Source organism: Bolinopsis microptera, chromosome 4 (genome assembly GCF_026151205.1).
Source record: "Bolinopsis microptera isolate Bmic1 chromosome 4, MBARI_Bmic_1.0, whole genome shotgun sequence".
NCBI classification, from domain to species: domain Eukaryota; kingdom Metazoa; phylum Ctenophora; class Tentaculata; order Lobata; family Bolinopsidae; genus Bolinopsis; species Bolinopsis microptera.
In genome coordinates, this window is record NC_087075.1 from 9,689,722 (window position 1) to 9,706,184 (window position 16,463).

The 16,463-nt window shown below is 38.0% G+C and overlaps 1 protein-coding gene across 5 annotated transcripts in view; it reads left to right on the forward strand.

The window, feature by feature from the left end:
* LOC134814053 (neo-calmodulin-like) overlaps window positions 1–16,463 on the forward strand; it is a 69,025-nt gene that overhangs the window by 26,857 nt on the left and 25,705 nt on the right. The window contains exon 1 of one of the 5 annotated variants that reach the window (XM_063822047.1): window positions 5,372–5,440. The exons of the other annotated variants lie outside the window; for them this stretch is intronic. Within the exon in view, the coding sequence (XP_063678117.1) occupies window positions 5,393–5,440 (48 nt within the window). The 5' untranslated portion in view covers window positions 5,372–5,392. Of the gene's footprint in view, window positions 1–5,371; window positions 5,441–16,463 lie in introns of those variants that run through there. 5 annotated transcript variants of the gene reach the window in all.

Sequence of the window (16,463 nt, forward strand, 5' to 3'; positions counted from 1 at the left end):
TATCTTTATGAAGGAGTAAGGTAGGAAACTTTTCCGGTAGATTTTCAGAAAGCTTGGACAATAATCTAAGGTGAAAATGTCCTCAGATTTAGAATAAAATTATTCCTTAATGGTGTAAAATCGATTTGAAAACGTGTTATTCTGTCAAAAATCAAGTTTAAAAAACACTTAATTTGATGACGTCATCAAGTGATGATGATGACGATAAATTATTTTTAAATATAATGTAAACTGAAGTGTAAACGATTATCTTTAAAACCTGTGGTCCGAAGTGACTGTATCTTTTATACTTTTGAATCTACGGACACTTAAATGTAGGCTACAATTGACTGCCAAAGCGTCTATACATATATATATTTTTTATTTTGTCTGAGGGGCTTTCCATAAATTATTTTTTTAAATAATTGGTCCTTTTATTGATGTTTCATATTTCACGGCAGTTTCCTTTTCAGAGTTTGAGTTTATATTTAGAAACTAAACATACTATCTTTTAGATTTATGTCACTTATGATGGCTCCGGCTGAAAGTACTATGACTCATTTTATCTAGAAGATTGTAGTTTCATTGCTTCTGAAGTAGCTATCAGTTCGCCGGTCAATGTTGGGTATAATACTCATATATATATACATATATACTATAATTCACGACAATCTGTTGTAAAACAGGGGTTCCAGGAAACCCACTTCTCAATACTCCTGTAACTTTAAATTTGTATCTTTTATACTTTTGAATCTACGGACACTTAAATGTAGGCTACAATTGACTGCCAAAGCGTCTATACATATATATATACATATATACTATACTTCACGACAATCTGTTGTAAAACAGGGGTTCCAGGAAACCCACTTCTCAATACTCCTGTAACTTGAAATTTGTTTTACAGTCGATTTGGTCAACGTCTAGACGCCCTGCAAAGTTTCAGATCTCTTACTCATTTTTAACGTGGTGTTTAAGGCACCTGAATATGGCGATTTTGGGTTTTTTTACCTAATTTCGTATAACATGCTGGCGCGTATTTTGCGCAAATTTCTTAAAAACCTCCATATAACTATTTTTCATTCCTGTCATCTTAAACATTGAATTAGAATGGGGGTAAACAGTAAGGGGGTAAATAGTAAAGGGGGTAAATAGTAAAGGGGGTAAATAGTAAAGGTGGGTAAATAATAAAGGGGGTAAATAATAAAGGGGGTAAATAGTATTGTGAATATAAGGGCGACGGTCATGCTTGCCAGCATTGTGATTACATAACATATCGTAATGATAATCTATTACATAATGTAGTAACCAGCCTGCTATACGTGTATTTCTGATAATCAATCTGCACACAACATTATAGACAGTTCATACCTGATACCGCACGTTTATAAACATATATACATGTTATCATACTAAAGTATGTGTCACAGGACGGAAATAAGCAAATTACACGTGGTGTCCTGTGCTGTCTGTGTTTATAACTGTATAGCACATATATATAATTTAATCTTCTGAGAGTTTTTATTGACAACGTAAACCGCTTGTAAAAAACCAAAATTTTAACCTGCCCATTATCGAATTACGGACAAGTCCTTGGCTCAGATTTATAATATAAGTTGTGGCACAAGTCGTTGTTTTTTTCTTCAACGAAATTGTATAAAGAGTAGCTTACACAGCTGTATTGTATAATATTAATATTATTGCATTCAGTTGTTTCTTGTTTTCATATTCGAGTAGTACGAGGTAACGATCCAGGACTTTATTAATCATGGTGAGTAAGTATAGTAACTTTGGTCAGTAATCATAGTAACTTTGATCAGTAACCATAGTAACCTTCTAGAATCCAGAGTAAACATTATATAAGCAGTATATACACAGTAACTATTCTAATGAGTAGTAGCGTCTTCACCGGCATAACAATTAATATGTTGTTTAATAAAACATTAAATAAAACCGATTGCGGATCACGCGGTGGTTTCAAAAGATTAAATACACAGTTATAGCATATTAAATATATAGAATACATTAAGTTTGCGGTAAAGTTTGCGGTAAAATTTGGTATAAGTGAGGTTTGCAGGTCTATCTTTACTGGAGGAAGGTATTACTGTATTTTTATATTGTAGTAACCTTGGTGACGGTTATCTGCTATTTACCTTATCCTTTACCTTCTTCTCCTTCTCTGCACATGCTCTGATAATTGTTACGTTCCTCTTTTTACTGATGTTTGTGTTCTCTAAATTCTTTACTTTGTAAGATTCAGCGTGTCTACTGTCTGGCTTTTATTTATTTCATCAGACTGTTAGGATTTTGATAACAAATATATTGTAAAGGGTAATTAAAGAGATAAGCGACCAGTTCAATACGAGTAATATTACAATTTAAAATGAGGACGTTTCGTTTCGTGTTATGATGGGGTTATAGTGATGTAAAAATAGTAACGGTCGATTTCATATGGTCAAAGTCCCAACTTAATCAGCTAGTCATTGTCACAATTATAACAAGGTTAAATTTGCTCTATACAAGTCTATAACAGCCTCCAGTAATAACCAATTACTCGCTGTTATAGTAACAGTTACATGTTTTATTAGATTTAGTTGGCTAAGGACTCCGACATGTGAGTGGTAGTGACGCACTCCTAGTCATTTTCCCACCAGGGAGCAAGGACAGAGAACCGGTACCTTTTACAAAATCACCACGTTCATTGATTAGAAATATAGAATCTGAAATCTAATATATATTCAACTAGCATATTTGTGGGTGGCGTTGTCTGCTGCATTCAACTAGTATATATATTTAACAAATAAATGAACAGAAGTTACCACAACTAACGTTAACGTTATCTAACGAATAAGGGAACTGTTACTATGTGATAACACAATAATAACGTACACACCAGCTCATGATGCTAACAACTTTCTTGCAACAAAGTTATATTATAATGGAGCAACTGCAACAAGTTTACAGCAACTCTCACAAATACGCCTGCGTCACACAACAAATAGACATTAGACAAGAGAACCCCCTCTATGGTGGGTCACATGTTAGTACATACGATATACTGCTTTCACATCTTCACATCAACCACTTTCAAGTTTCATCCTCCTCTTTACACCTCCTCCTCTTTATTTTATTTCTGTACAAATGACTAGTACAGTAGTACCCAGATTACAGTGCTTTATATGTTATATTCCGTATATTGTTATCTAGCACCTTACCTAGCAGACTTCAGCCACTTTTGTCTCCTTCTATTTCATTCCCGTATCGCCCACACAAATGAGCTGATTCCTTTTGGTAAGTGTAATTGGTAACCACTAACCATATGTCCTAGACTACTACTATACAGTGTTAGCTCATGTTCTGTGTCCTGTAGACTAAAGCGCCTGTTCATGTGTTCTTGTGCGTCAGACTATAGTGCTCCTTTATAATATATTGTTCACAACTCTATCTCTCTCTCTCCAGCTAGCCAGCTAGGTTATTATGATACTGAGTATTATATTTATTATTAAGTAGTGCGCTTCTCCCTGTAAAACAGATCCTGAGTAGTAGTTAACTCCAGCTGTAGTACGTCAGTACTTAGTAGCTCGTTCCAAGTCAGCAGTTCCTCGCAGCTATAACCGTCATCATGGTGTATCACGTTATAGCTGGCGCCTGGTTGTTGTTTCCAATTATAGTTGGCGCAGCGCCTGGTCGTTTTTTCACATTAAAGTAAGCGCCTGGTTGTTGTTTGTTTATAGTTGTTTGTTTATAGTTGGTGCAGCACCTGGTTGTTGTTTGTTATCTTATAGTTGTTATCTTATAGTTGTTATCTTATAGTTGTTATCTTAGAGTTGTTATCTTAAAGTTGCTATCTTAGAGTTGTTATCTTAAAGTTGCTATCTTAGAGTTGTTGTCTTAGAGTTGTTATCTTAGAGTTGCTATCTTAGAGTTGTTATCTAAGAGTTGCTATCTTAGAGTTGTTATCTTAGAGTTGTTATCTTAGAGTTGTTATCTTAGAGTTGCTATCTTAGAGTTGTTATCTTAGAGTTGTTATCTTAGAGTTGTTATCTTAGAGTTGTTATCTTAGAGTTGTTATCTTAGAGTTGCTATCTTAGAGTTGTTATCTTAGAGTTGTTATCTTAGAGTTGTTATCTTAGAGTTGTTATCTTAGAGTTGTTATCTTAGAGTTTTTATCTCTGCCACACAAGTGTGAGATACCGATCATCTGCTAATAATTGGGTTACCAGTGTCGGGATATTACTACATTTTCTCACTTCCACCAGGACTGTGTCATTGTTAGGAGGAGGCAGCTGCTCACATAGCACTGCACTATCACACTGTACTGCACTAGCACACAGCACTGTACTATCACACAGCACTGGCAAACAAACTACAGCTACTCTTTAATACTGCCAACATTTCAATATACCAGGCCAGAGAGCACGGTAGCTTTGTGTATTCTACTCTTGTCAACTTCTTGTCAAGTAGGTTCAAACATGGTACTGTGATTGTGAACAGTAAGTCTGAAGGCTGGTATCTTGATCCCTCTAACAGTTGTTTGCTATTTTCGTTTTGTACTTTCATACAGCAGAGAGCACTATAGCTTTGTGTATTCAGTGCAGTACGTTTGCTCTTGTTAAGTTTTTCAAACAAGATATTTGTCCATTCAGACTTATGCACTTGTTTGCAACGGGCTTGATGAACGTTTCCCACCCTCCTAGTTATAGCTGTGTTAGTAACCAATGAAAGGGTTGCAGCTTTACAGTGAAAGTAGCCGCTTTAGAGTGCTTTCAGCTTTGTCTTACCCTTGCAGCTAACCTCACAGACTTCAGCTTTATCTTTTCAATTATCTATAAATTTACCGTTCGCAGATTAGCTTTGTACAACTTTGAACTTTGTTGGCTTGTTTGACTCAAGCACAATGCATATGCGTACTTTATTGAACACATGTGTACTTTATTGAACTTTATTTGATAGGACATTATGTGAGCGCTGGAGGGCTTAGCACTCATTACTCACGTAATGTCCGCTCAGATTAAAGTATAGCTACCGTGTACGTATAGCTACCATGTACGTTCAACGGAATATTTTGCGTTCAAAATTATGTCCGCCCAAAATAATGTCTGTCCACGTAATTTCCGCCCAAATAAGGTCCGATAAGGTATTTAGTGTATCTAGTGAGTAGCAATGTATACAAACCTTCTCTTTCACTTTCAGTCGTAGCTTGGTTCCCTTGTCTACCAGTTAGAACGGCTGGTTGGCTATTTCACAACGGTTGTGTCTTTATATTTCACAACATTCAGCTCCTTTCATGGTCCTCGTCTACAATATGATGATATAGCAGTATAATAGCAATATTGTGGTAGTATTGTAAGATATTACACAAGTTAACTAGTTTATAGTATATAATGTTCACAGTACATGTTGGGGTGTGATCATGGGAACTGCGATACTAGCCTTCCTGTGTGCCACTAATCCTGAGAACGTGAGTACTATAAACACTTATAAACATCTCTTATAGTTATAAACACTTCTTATAGTTATAAACATCTCTTATAGTTATAAACACTGCTTATAGTTATAAACACTGCTTATAGTTATAAACACTTCTAATAGTTATGATCATCTGAGTAACCCTGTAAACCTTTGATCGGTTATAAGCTGTTATTATGTGCATGCGGCATCAACCGAATTTACAGGAAATGCAATATATCAGTTTTTAAAAAGCGTGCATTATATTAATTGAGCGTAATCTTATTTGTACTAAGTTGGAATTATATAAGTAATTATAACTGTTCTCTTAAAGTAAGTGAATGGATATCTGCTGATTTTGTACGCTATTTTAGCCCTTTTCATGTTTTTTCCTTGACAGCATTAAACAAATAAATTCAAATAATAAAGCACACATAATTATTGATTTCATTCATCATTCCAAAATAAATGGTTGAAACCCTGAAACTGTATACAGCACCATTGCAACTGTCGCATTAGCTTGCCAGGTTGCTGACAGCATGCCGTATATAACACGAGATTGATTTGTTTAAATATATTTGAGTATAGGACACTATTAGAAGAAGGTTAATGCTTATAATTTAAAATCAAATTGTGTAACTATTATTATACAGTTACTATTATTATAGTTCGTCATTTAGGACGGCGTTTTCTTCCACCCTCGTGTCCATGTTAAAGTGAGTATCTTGTGATCCAACCTCGGGCCATCCTTTCTAGGAAAGTACCGCCCTTGTGTCCTACGCCCTCGTGTCTTCTACCCTTGTGTCCACTGCCCTCGTGTCTGGTTCCTATGCAATTTACCGGCTCATTAGATGGTACAGTGACGTAAGATAGAAATGTAATGGAAGTTGCTAAATTGATTATTGAAGCTTAATGTTGTATGTTACTGTACAACTGCAACTCGGCTGTCATGACGTTTGTTAAACGTACAATTTGTTGCTAATTTGGGAAATTTATACATGTTGAGATCTTAGTGGAAATTTGTTTCCAAATTTATTTTGATCTAAGTTATAATTATCGAAGTAAAGACTTTTATTTCAAGCGACTGTTAAAACATTCTCTTTTGAAAAACGGTTCAAATATTTTAAACAATTTTTAATTTGAATCAAATTACCCTACACTCTACAGCTGTTTACCGCTTACAAAAGTTCAAATTATTTTAAGTAGGCTACAACTCTACAGTCTAAACCTAAATGGTTCAACTTAACTAAAATATAACATCAAAATTAGCCATCCCCCGTGAATCAATGAACTATGTTTATGCGATTTAGCCTTACAATTAAGTAATTATATTTATAATAGGTAATTAGTGTACGTCTCCGTGGAAACTAAGTGTGAAATTGTAGGGCACGTGTTCCTGCTTTATACCTAATTTTAAACTGCTACTTTGCTATAATTTTTGTAATTGCTATAATTGCTACTTGATTGCTTTTATATAACATGACTGACGTGCCGTCTTTACTCTACAACTTATATATTGTTTTGTTATATAAGTATTATATTGTTTTATTCTACAAGTTATGTACTGTTTTATTCTGTAAGTATTATATTGTTTTATTACATATGTTTCCAACGAAAGAAGAAAGAAAACGTTTCAATATAATAGAACGTTTAAATAGGGGGCATTTAGCAAGCTTTATAATTATGTCCATTATGTTTTAGGGAATTGTTACATTTCACAGCGTTATTTGTGTTACAGTTTAGGGAATTGTTACATTTATCAGCGTTATTTGTGTTACAGTTTAGGGAATTGTTACATTTATCAGCGTTATTTGTGTTGAAGTTTAGGTGATGCTGAGGAACGGATCTTAGTTGGGATTTTAAATCAAATTTTAACGTTATTATTAAAGTATTAATCTGACCGAGTTGGTTTCCATTAATGACCATACGCTAGATTTCTCAGAAACACTATTGAACTATAGTGGGAATATGTTCATTTGCGGTCTTGTATAATTTAATAATCTAGCCAGCATTTTAAATGAGTTTTATCAAAAACTGGTGCACTCTCATTAAAGCACCACACAACTATATATTATTATATTATTATTATTATAATATTATATATATTATATAGATTATACAATTATTATATCATATTATATATATTATATAGATTATATTATTATTATATCATATTACTAGGTCCGTTTGCATTCTGAAATGTTTCGTACATTAGTTTCTCCAAGGTCCGTTTACCTGATAACCACACTATAGAAAACAGGGCTATTATTTGTGGGGAGCTGGCTAAAGTTACCGTAGTGAAGCGTGGGGTCACGGTTGATCGTGACATCAGTCGGCACATGACTAGCTCCAAAACAGTGAATCACTCCTTAGCCCTTGTTTCTGTCCCTGAGCCCTTGTTTCTGTCACAGAGCTTAGGTCACTGAGCCCTTGTTTCTGTCACTGAGCCCTTGTTTCTGTCCCTGAGCCCTTGTTTCTGTCACTGAGCCCTTGTTGCTGTCAACGAGCCCTTGTTTCTGTCCCTGAGCCCTTGTTTCTGTCCCCGAGCCCTTGTTTCTGTCACTGAGCCCTTGTTGCTGTCAACGAGCCCTTGTTGCTGTCACTGAGCCCTTGTTTCTGTCCCTGAGCCCTTGTTTCTGTCACTGAGCCCTTGTTTCTGTCACTGAGCCTTTGTTTCTGTCCCTGAGCCCTTGTTTCTGTCACAGAGCCCTTGTTTAGGTCACTGAGCCCTTGTTTCTGTCACTGAGCCCTTGTTTCTGTCCCTGAGCCCTTGTTTCTGTCACTGAGCCCTTGTTGCTGTCAACGAGCCCTTGTTGCTGTCACTGAGCCCTTGTTTCTGTCCCTGAGCCCTTGTTTCTGTCACTGAGCCCTTGTTTCTGTCACTGAGCCTTTGTTTCTGTCCCTGAGCCCTTGTTTCTGTCACAGAGCCCTTGTTTAGGTCACTGAGCCCTTGTTTCTGTCACTGAGCCCTTGTTTCTGTCCCTGAGCCCTTGTTTCTGTCACTGAGCCCTTGTTGCTGTCAACGAGCCCTTGTTGCTGTCACTGAGCCCTTGTTTCTGTCACAGAGCCCTTGTTTAGGTCACTGAGCCCTTGTTTCTGTCACTGAGCCCTTGTTTCTGTCCCTGAGCCCTTGTTTCTGTCACTGAGCCCTTGTTGCTGTCAACGAGCCCTTGTTTCTGTCCCTGAGCCCTTGTTTCTGTCACTGAGCCCTTGTTTCTGTCACTGAGCCTTTGTTTCTGTCCCTGAGCCCTTGTTTCTGTCCCTGAGCCCTTGTTTCTGTCACTGAGCCTTGTTTCTGTCCCTGAGCCCTTGTTTCTGTCCCCGAGCCCTTGTTTCTGTCCCTGAGCCCTTGTTTCTGTACCTGAGCCCTTGTTTCTGTCCCCGAGCCCTTGTTTCTGTCACCGAGCCCTTGTTTCTGTCACTGAGCCCTTGTTTCTGTCACTGAGCCCTTGTTTCTGTCACTGAGCCCTTGTTTCTGTCCCCGAGCCCTTGTTTCTGTCACTGAGCCCTTGTTTCTGTCACTGAGCCCTTGTTTCTGTCACTGAGCCCTTGTTTCTGTCACTGAGCCCTTTTTTCTGTCACTGAGCCCTTGTTTCTGTCACTGAGCCCTTGTTTCTGTCCCCGAGCCCTTGTTTCTGTCCCCGAGCCCTTGTTTCTGTCACTGAGCCCTTGTTTCTGTCACTGAGCCCTTGTTTCTGTCACTGAGCCCTTGTTTCTCTCACTGAGCCCTTGTTTCTGTCACTGATCAGCTCTTGTTTCTGTCACTGAGCCCTTGTTTCTGTCACTGAGCCCTTGTTTCTGTCACTGAGCCCTTGTTTCTGTACCTGAGCCCTTGTTTCTGTCACTGAGCCCTTGTTTCTGTCCCTGAGCCCTTGTTTCTGTCACTGAGCCCTTGTTTCTGTCCCTGAGCCCTTGTTTCTGTCACTGAGCCCTTGTTTCTGTCCCTGAGCCCTTGTTTCTGTCACTGAGCCCTTGTTTCTGTCACTGATCAGCTCTTGTTTCTGTCACTGAGCCCTTGTTTCTGTCACTGAGCCATTGTTTCTGTCCCTGAGCCCTTGTTTCTGTCACTGAGCCCTTTTTTCTGTCACTGAGCCCTTGTTTCTGTCACTGAGCCCTTGTTTCTGTACCTGAGCCCTTGTTTCTGTCACTGAGCCCTTGTTTCTGCCACTGAGCCCTTGTTTCTGTCCCTGAGCCCTTGTTTCTGTCACTGAGCCCTTGTTTCTGTCCCTGGGCGTTATAGTCTTTTAATTGATGTTAAAAGGTTTTAGGCTCTTGTGATGTTGATGGTTTAGGACCAGCATAAGGATTAACTTATTTGATCATATCCAGCCAGTTACAATTAATCATGTTGGCTAAGAATATAATGTTGAGGATTGGTATTGTTTTCTACATATCATGAAACGGATCGTTTGCCCGCCAATTTGAGTGTTTCTCTTTGTTTAATATAATATCAATATTATATTACAAATTTGAATAATAATAGTGTTCAACATTCTCTGCTTTTTATGCTACCATCACACGATCCGGACATTTTCTCACATAATGTTCTAGAACTCCTTGCCAATTTTCACACATTTACGTCTCTGTAGCCTGTAAAACTGTACGCTAACTAGCAACAAATTCCCGCAACTATTGGCGTTAATCGGTTTATTAACTAGTTAATTGGTTTGAAAATTAACAGCCGGCAAGAATACAGACAGGTGTCAGTTCCACTTTTAACCTACAATGATAATTGATAATTACTTAATTACTCAATTAGTTGGTTTTTAAACCTGTGTAATGTCTCACGTACTGACACGTGAAGTTTTTCCTGTAAAAGTATTGATCAGATTCAGATCCAACTCATCAGATTATATCCTCTTTCTTTTCTTGCAGTTTTCTTGCGATAAACTCTTTCTCTCTTGTGGAATAGTTTCTCATATGACCTGGTATTCACCCAATTGTTAAAATTACTAAGTCTATTAGAGTTTTACACATAGCTGTCATGTTCGCGTACTGTCCGGCTGTTTTCTAATCTTCTTCAACTGCTTGCGAGGTGTAGCTAGTCTATTTAACCTCCTTGAAGGTCGCAAATTCTGCAATCATTTCTTTCATAGTAATATTTTAAATTTGTAGCCTGTCTCCTTGGACGCTCTGAGTTTTTAACTTTTTGCATCGCCCGCAAAACTTCAGGAGGCTCATCAAACGCGAGTACCGCAAAACTTCAGGAGGCTCATCAAACACTAGTACCGCAAAACTTCAGGAGGCTTATCAAACGCGAGTACCGCAAAACTTCAGGAGGCTTATCTAACACGAGTACCACAAAACTTCAGGAGGCTTATCAAACACGACTACCGCAAAACTTCAGGAGGCTCATCAAACACTAGTACCGCAAAACTTCAGGAGGCTCATCAAACGCGAGTACCGCAAAACTTCAGGAGGCTTATCAAACGCGAGTACCGCAAAACTTCAGGAGGCTTATCAAACGCGAGTACCGCAAAACTTCAGGAGGCTTATCAAACACGAGTACCACAAAACTTCAGGAGGCTTATCAAACACGACTACCGCAAAACTTCAGGAGGCTCATCAAACGCGAGTACCGCAAAACTTCAGGAGGCTTATCAAACGCGAGTACCGCAAAACTTCAGGAGGCTTATCAAACACGAGTACCACAAAACTTCAGGAGGCTTATCAAACACGACTACCGCAAAACTTCAGGAGGCTTATCAAACACGACTACCGCAAAACTTCAGGAGGCTCATCAAACAAGGAAAGAATCTCATCACTTTATTGAAACGATGAGTTTAAAAATCTTATAAATTTTTCTTTTCTTATCCTCTTTATAGTTGTTTGTCAAATATCAACAAGATCTCATCCTTAAAGAAGACAACGAAGCAGAAAGTGGTCGGCGGTACACTATAAAATATCATAAAAGTCTCAATATAATACCTACAGTATAGGTTTACAGTCTCCTGTTACTTCAGTAGATCACTTAGTAGCCAGTCTCAATGTTTTTCCTTAAGTTTTCTGACCGAGCACTGTGCCTAATTATGCAGATTCGGCTTCGTTTAAGTTCACCCAGAAGTTTCTACTAGGATCTTCAGAAGCTGACATACCCTTGCACCTGAGGGCGAATATTGGGCGTGGCCCCATGGGCCCTGAGTTATGCCCATGATAAACAATTTTTGCTTCGAGCATTTTTTAATTGATTTCAAACCATAGGGAAGGTCTGTGGAAATTCATAACTATCAGGGATTTGCAGGTAGATGTGCATAAATATTTGGACTATTGTGCAGTATCTCTTTCATTAAACACAGCTGTCACATATACTGGTACATTCCCTGATCCAGCCAGCTCTTGAGGAGGATCCAATCATGTGACGTCATGACAACCACGTGCTGTCGTGACAACCAATGATTAAAGAGAGTTCCAGCCTCATGGTATCCTAGCAACCAATCACAATGATGCTTAGCAACCACATGACGGCTTACTGTTCTGAAGTAATGATGAGCGATAGCGACTGAACATTTGACAGATCTTTTAATGGCTGTTATATAATTCCAGTGGATTATTGTGTATTATATCGTAGGGTTCCGGACTAGTACCAGTTAAATACTCCTGCAGATTGGGAAGGACAGTGACCGACACAGTTTACATTATTGATGTGATATTTGTATCTTTAAATTGTACTATAGAGCAGTTTAAGTTTCTGATCTGTAATATACATTTAGCTGGTTTTTGGGTCTATGAGTTCTGTAGAGTTGCTATTCTGACTGCAGTGCGCGGCTTTTTCATAGCAAGCTTTTGTTATAGATTGTAATTTGTACTTTATAGTTTATTGTGTTTCAGTTTCGTCTGTTTTTTATTTCTGCGCAGTTCGTACAGTTGTTTTTTATGCAGTTGCTGTTGAAGTTGTTGGGAGGATGCTGGTATGACACGGTACATTCCATGGTACGTTCTGGTACTCTCACATCTCTTTAGTTTCACTCGTTCCGCATTAGCTAATATATATATCTACCAAAAAGTGTTCGTGCGTGTGTAATTTACGAACGACTTAATCAAGAAAACGGTAAGAGTTATGGGACTGGTTTTTTTGTTAAACCTCATTAGGGATATTTTGGGGACTCCTTAGCTTTCTCAGGGATAGGGGCGGTAGTTAAGTGTGTCCCGTATCCTAGCACCCTGCCTAATTTTCCGGTATACAGGGTGGTCATCCATATTATATTTATGTACATTATTACTTTGGGCCACCCTGTTTACTCCGCAATTTTGGTCCGGGACAAGTTTGCTCCTTAAACCGAAACCGAAACCAAAAATCATACTTTTGGACCGTTTTAACTGCAACAGTGTGATTCCGGCCGAAGGTCTGACTATCAACATCTGAACAACTTTTTTCTACTTGTTTTTTTAGGAAGCAGTTAAATATTTCTTTCCTTATCCTTGTGAACGAATAATTCTCACTTCGCGGCAAATCGGGATCCAACTTAACTGTTTCATTATCTAAAGACAATCACAAAATTCACAATATATTTGGGTTAAGAACAATTTGGCATCGTTTAGTACATGTGGTTTTTTAAACTGGAACCACTAATTCACTACTCCAAAGCTCGGACATAACCTATACTCCAGTAGCAGGGAGGGGTTGAGTGTGCACTTCGATGTATAGAGTTTTTTGCTACTGAATCGGGTTAAATAGGTCATTGGTAACTCAAATCACCGAGGGGCGCATTTTGTATCGCTAGTCCCAGTCCTACAGGGCGAAATTTCTAAATTGCCCTCAGGCGAAAATTTGGGATTTTTGTATCTCGGCTTCTAAAAGACTTAGAGATTTGAATATTAGCTTAAAATAACCGCAATAGCCTTATTTATATACAAGTTATGAAGCAATCTAAGGTCTCAAGTGCCTAGTTTTAAAGATATTCACGAAAAACCGTTTTTTGGCTCATCGCAGCCTGAAATACCGGATTATTTTTTATCTCGAGCTAGAAAGGTCGTAGAAACTTCTCCTATATTGAAAAATATGCGCAATGAGCACATTTATATAAGACTTATGAATCATTATATGCTCTAAAATGCTTATTTGTAGAGATATTAGCAAAAATCGGTCATTTTGGTTACACCGATACAAATTTGGTAATTCATTTTGTCTTTTTGTTGCAAATATTCACGTTGCAATTTTCAAGATGCAGTTTGTTGCTATCGATAGGACTTTATATGCTATTGCATGGTTTTGATACAATCCTTCAGCACCTGACATAGGCAATAGGGGTCACAAACCCTGAAATGTCAGGAACTGGGCAGTGGCCGAGATAAATATTTGATAATTACTTGGACTCTTGACTCACATACATCTTTTCAACGGTTAGTTAGACATCTTAAACCAGTATTGAACGTTGAGTAAAACTTCTGATCCATTTATAGCTCAGGTGATGTGCCCCATAACCTCACGCCTGAGTGACAGTGGGCCTTATCGATCATGAGCCGCAAATCACAATGACTTTGGGCCTCAGAGACAAGGGCATTCGTACTCTTGGCTTAAATTGGCTCTTCGTTAGTATCATCGATCAGGTTTCTAACTTCTATATCATCTGCCTGTCCAGTGTCCATCCGTCTCTTTGAGATTCATTATTACTTCAAGTTCAGCCATTTCGCTTCTGTTCAACTGTAGGCGTAATGAGGGACTTCAGTCCAGCAATAAAGTCAATATCTCTAGATTTAGCAATATCTGGTTTTGCTACTTTTAAGGTAATTGTGTTTAGCAAGCAAGTTTGTAAGTTTTCAGTCGTACTGCCCCAAAGTATTGGCCCCCAGAGCACCAGTAATGCTGGAGCACTGGTTAATGCACATGGTAATTATGCTGATTTTTTGCTTAACATAGCTCATTTTTAAGTTCCTTTTTCAGCAGTCTTCCCTATCATACTGGCAATAAAAACAGATTCACCTCCTTTATCTCTAAATATAATCTTGAACCTGAGCTCTACAGGTTATCGAATGTCCATCTTAGCATTTACAATTTACATTGAGTCATAAATTAGAATTATGTGGGGCACAGAGTCACTGAAGGACAGGTATCGTTGGGCCCGAAGTTCTTCAAGTTTTGGGACCCAAAGTTGCAGGTGCGAGAGGTCCTGGGGCTGACAATAATTGGGGCACGAGGTTGGTGGACATTCGATAACCTGTATAGCCCAGGTTCAAAATTATATTTAGAGATAAAGGAGGTGAATCTGTTTTTTGCCAGTATGATAGGGAAGACTGCTGAAAAAGGAACTTAAAAATGAGCAATGATAAGCAAAAAATCAGTATAATTACCATGTGCATTACCAGTGCTCCAGCATTACTGGTGCCCTGGGGGCCAATACTTTGGGGCAGAAAGACTGAAAACTTATAAACTTGCTTCCTGAACACAATTACCTTAAAAGTAGCAAAACCAGATATTGCTAAATCTAGAGATATTGACTTTATTGCTGGACTGAAGTCCCTCATTACGCCTACAGTTGAACAGAAGCGATATGGCTGAACTTGAAGTAATAATGAATCCCAAAGAGACGGATGGACACTGGACAGGCAGATGATATAGAAGTTAGAAACCTGATCGATGATACTAACGAAGAGCCAATTTAAGCCAAGAGTACGAATGCCCTTGTCTCTGAGGCCCAAAGTCATTGTGATTTGCGGCTCATGATCGATAAGGCCCACTGTCACTCAGGCGTGAGGTTATGGGGCACATCACCTGAGCTATAAATGGATCAGAAGTTTTACTCAACGTTCAATACTGGTTTAAGATGTCTAACTAACCGTTGAAAAGATGTATGTGAGTCAAGAGTCCAAGTAATTATCAAATATTTATCTCGGCCACTGCCCAGTTCCTGACATTTCAGGGTTTGTGACCCCTATTGCCTATGTCAGGTGCTGAAGGATTGTATCAAAACCATGCAATAGCATATAAAGTCCTATCGATAGCAACAAACTGCATCTTGAAAATTGCAACGTGAATATTTGCAACAAAAAGACAAAATGAATTACCAAATTTGTATCGGTGTAACCAAAATGACCGATTTTTGCTAATATCTCTACAAATAAGCATTTTAGAGCATATAATGATTCATAAGTCTTATATAAATGTGCTCATTGCGCATATTTTTCAATATAGGAGAAGTTTCTACGACCTTTCTAGCTCGAGATAAAAAATAATCCGGTATTTCAGGCTGCGATGAGCCAAAAAACGGTTTTTCGTGAATATCTTTAAAACTAGGCACTTGAGACCTTAGATTGCTTCATAACTTGTATATAAATAAGGCTATTGCGGTTATTTTAAGCCAATATTCAAATCTCTAAGTCTTTTAGAAGCCGAGATACAAAAATCCCAAATTTTCGCCTGAGGGCAATTTAGAAATTTCGCCCTGTAGGACTGGGACTAGCGATACAAAATGCGCCCCTCGGTGATTTGAGTTACCAATGACCTATTTAACCCGATTCAGTAGCAAAAAACTCTATACATCGAAGTGCACACTCAACCCCTCCCTGCTACTGGAGTACTAATTAATAATTATATGGTAATGTTACCATAGTGACACTGCCATAGTAATTAGTAACACTTCCAGATAAGGTAATTTTATGATAATCAATGGTAACTATTAGTAGTCACTTCTCCAGACACACGTCCCTGAAGACTATTCGTTTATCTTCAATCGTCACAATTTTACCACAATAACGCATCTAATCACTACGAATATCGGGAAATTACAACTTTCCCTGGTCAACTTCAAACCTTTTATTATCATTACTACTTCCCATATTCATCAGCTGCAGCTAAATACGCGCATCATTATCCATTATTCATCGCTAATTATCATCGCTAATTATCATCGCTAATTACTGTTGCTAATTATTATCTAAGAGATGGTCTTACTCTTACTGATGAATTATTAGTTTGGTTCTTGTATCGAGATTTGGAGTAATTTGGAGCTATTATTTCATGCTTAAAAGAGATGAATGCTGGGTTAGAAGAGCTAGAAGTAAGCAAAGTTTTAAATTATATAAATAAACAAAACTACAGG